This window comes from Callionymus lyra, chromosome 10 (assembly GCF_982586985.1).
Source record: "Callionymus lyra chromosome 10, fCalLyr1.hap1.1, whole genome shotgun sequence".
NCBI classification, from domain to species: domain Eukaryota; kingdom Metazoa; phylum Chordata; class Actinopteri; order Syngnathiformes; family Callionymidae; genus Callionymus; species Callionymus lyra.
This window is the reverse complement of record NC_141827.1, coordinates 6,731,129-6,734,429: the sequence shown is the minus strand read 5'-3', so window position 1 is coordinate 6,734,429 and position 3,301 is coordinate 6,731,129. Positions and strand designations below refer to the sequence as shown.

The 3,301-nt window shown below is 36.8% G+C and overlaps 1 protein-coding gene across 1 annotated transcript; it reads right to left on the bottom strand.

Annotated features, from left to right (window-relative positions):
* Positions 1-263: 263 nt before the first annotated feature.
* On the bottom strand, positions 264-2,794 carry LOC148070024 (guanylin-like). Its single transcript, XM_087800963.1, has 3 exons — positions 2,454-2,794; positions 808-994; positions 264-533 (listed from the first exon to the last, which is right to left on the bottom strand). The coding sequence occupies exons 1-3, from the start codon at positions 2,526-2,528 to the stop codon at positions 463-465; spliced, it is 333 nt and encodes a 110-aa protein (XP_087657089.1). The 5' UTR covers positions 2,529-2,794; the 3' UTR covers positions 264-462.
* Between the last annotated feature and the right edge of the window lie 507 nt (positions 2,795-3,301).

Sequence of the window (3,301 nt, the reverse complement as noted above, 5' to 3'; positions counted from 1 at the left end):
TGACCACGTAGAAGAACTAGAAACACAACATTTTTATATTAAATTTAAAAGGCCAAGAATCAAATATTAACTATATAAAATTTTAATTATTGGAATTAGAATATCATAAATAATAAAAAACATTTATTAAATTTGAAAATATTCTATTTTTTAAATTAATAAAATACAAAATAATGATAAAAAACTCAAATAGAAATGTAACATTTCAATACACAAATCACCGACTCTGACTCTTCTAACTCTGAAATAAAAAGCCACAGGAATAATGCAAAGAAAAACATTTTATTTCATGAGACAATAAATTAAAAGTTCCGTACGAAAAGATAACAAAAGCAACACAACAGGAGCGCACATGTAACTAGTTCTATCCCTTTTTTGGTTGACCATTCAGCCGCCGGGCCGGTCCAGAAGTCCAGGTTCAAACTTCTCCCAGAATCCTCGGCTGGCTCCACGTCCGCGCGATCAGTTCAGACAACCGTAGCAGGACGGGTTGGCGCAGATTTCGCACGGGTCCGAAGACGAGATGATGTTCACTGGACCAGGAAGAAGGAAACACGTGAGCGGAGACCCAAACCTTTGACCCGACCCGGGTTACCTAACGTAACCACGGTTCTACGAATGAACGCAAGGCCCTGTAGCCACGCTGCTCAGTCAACGTGGACGTGATAGTTTTACTTTAGAACACACTACATATATACATTAAATTGTTTCATTTTAATTAAGAAAAATACGATTTAAATCTGAGAAAATAGCACATTTTCAACAACACAAGATACATTTCGATCCGTTACTTTAATAGACGCTCACCGAGTCTGGAGAGTACCATTCCCGCGCCTCGGCTCTGACACACTTGCCAAAAGGCTTCGGGCAGCAGAGGATCGGAGCAGACGACCGCCACACTCGTGTCGGCGAGGTGAGGGTTCATGTGTCCGTTGAGAGCCATCAACTCCTTCAGCTCCTTCACCGACTCCAGCGGGAAACTGCGATCTCCCACCTGGACCAGGAGGAGACGGATCCATTAAATATGAATATGGATCCACAACGAGACCCTCACACTTAAACCTGCTGTTGCTGGACTTCATCATATTCACATTTAACTTAAATATAAAAATGAGAAATTCAACTTTATTTCCTTTTTTTTAATGGTTAAAGCATGTATTTAATGTTTTTTTTAATTAAATATATAATATAAAAATATATTGTATTAATTAATTAACTTTATATATATATATATATTATATCCTTATTTAATTTCTTTACATTGATTTAAATAAACTGTATCTTGCTCTAGGTCTATTTATGGGTTAAAATGACTAATTATTATATGTGTTTGTAACTTCAAAATATATTTATTAAAGACCTTTATTTGAAATATTTATTTATGTCCCATTAAATCATATTTACAGTTTTATTTTCTAAATTTTAACAACTATTCAGTAAAATACACTAATATTTATATCTGCTTAAAAAAAGAAAACGTAATTATGGTTCATTTTCATTTAAAAAGTGTTTTTTTACAAAATAAAATATTAATTGTTTGAGTTTTATCTTCTAAGTTAATGGTGTGTGTGTTTAAAAAAAAGAGTTGGGATGAAGTAATAAAGTAAATTTGAATAATAACATAATACGATTGATATAAAACTATTTTTAAGTGTAGGTCGCAGGGGCAGCAGCTGATGCAGACGCCCGGACATTTCTTCAAATTAAGGCGAGAACGTAGATCAACTCTTTAAAAAGACAAGATATGAATAAAGTTTTTGTATTTTTCTTTTAGTGAAAATGTTACCAAAGGTCGCGGACATTTTGTTCTTATTTCACAGCAAAACAATCCTCGACAGTGAGACTCTTGCCAGCGGAAACATCCACATTAGTGAGTAAGTAAGTGACCATAAAGATAAGACAAGATAAGATTAGATTGTCGGCGAGCCTTTGATATTATTTACAAACACAAAACAGACCTTTGTCCACATATTTTCACGCATTAAGATAGAATTATCGTCGTAATATCTCGGACACGATGTTCCCAATAAAGTATATAACAAAAAAAACGCTGCTAGAATCAGATATAGATGAAATAACATGTCAGATAATCCAAATATAAGTCAGATAAATGTGATTTATTATTAGTCTGATGATCTTATGACACATATTTTGTGGATCAGATGATTAACTCTTGAAAATATATTAAAAAAAAAGAACAAAAAGAAATAAAAACAGTCCTGAAGGAACAAAATAATCAGTAGAAATAATAGTTAATCAATTAAATCAATGCAAACGATCCCAGCTATCTGAGGCAAGAAGTGAGGACACTCTGGAAAGCTCACCACGACAGACAACCACTCACAGGTTTAAGGAGTTTCAATGAAAATATGGCTTCAGTCTGTGGGAGGAAACCAGAGTGCAAAAACTAACCACATCCCTTGTCTTGGCTGCAGGTCATGAATGGAACTCACCCGCACTTGCACCCCCCGGGTCGCGGCACACACACACAGCAGGGCGACGACACACACCAGGCCGAGAAGTCTCATGGTTCGTGAAGATGCGAGTCGTCCAGAGGGAACTTTCTGCTGCCGTCTCCGTCCGCTCGGCCTCTTTTTAAAGCCCCGGAGCGACGGCCGGAGTGATTTATGGACGAGGGCCCGACAGGTTGAAGGTGTGAAGGGGTTGGGCCCGGGTGGGAGACGGTGACGGCTCAGAGATAAACCCCAGCGCTGGTGCAAGAATCCAACATCCTCTTTTCTGAACTTCCTCCGTCACGACGACTGTTGACTTTGGGTTCAGAGTGTCTCGTAAATCTCCGGCCAGGCTTCTCTCCCACAGGTGTTTGTGGCGTGCTGGGCTGATAAGGACCGAACCGACGGGGGGTTCGAGGAGATAAACGTGGTCACACCAGTTTGTAAATTACTTTCTTACTCACAAGTGTAGGTGGTTAAGTCGTGGTCACCATGGATACCATGACATCACCGTGAGTCAGAGTCTGCGGCTCCTCCGGTCACTTCTGACACGAACATCTCGATATTAAAACGTGTGAATATTTGAAAAGAACTCGATGAAAGACTGGATTTATTCTTTAAAAACGTGCTTTTATTCCATATATAGGGCGACAAACATCTATTTCTTTTGAAAATATTCTATTTCTTTTTTCAATTAATAAAATAAAAGTCATGATTTAAAACAAAAATAGAATCGTAACATTTCAATATAGAAATAATGGAATTCAATTGTTCAATAAAAAATGTATTAAGATATCATTTTTAAAACATTTAATATATAAAGTTGAATATTATGATGACAAAGATAT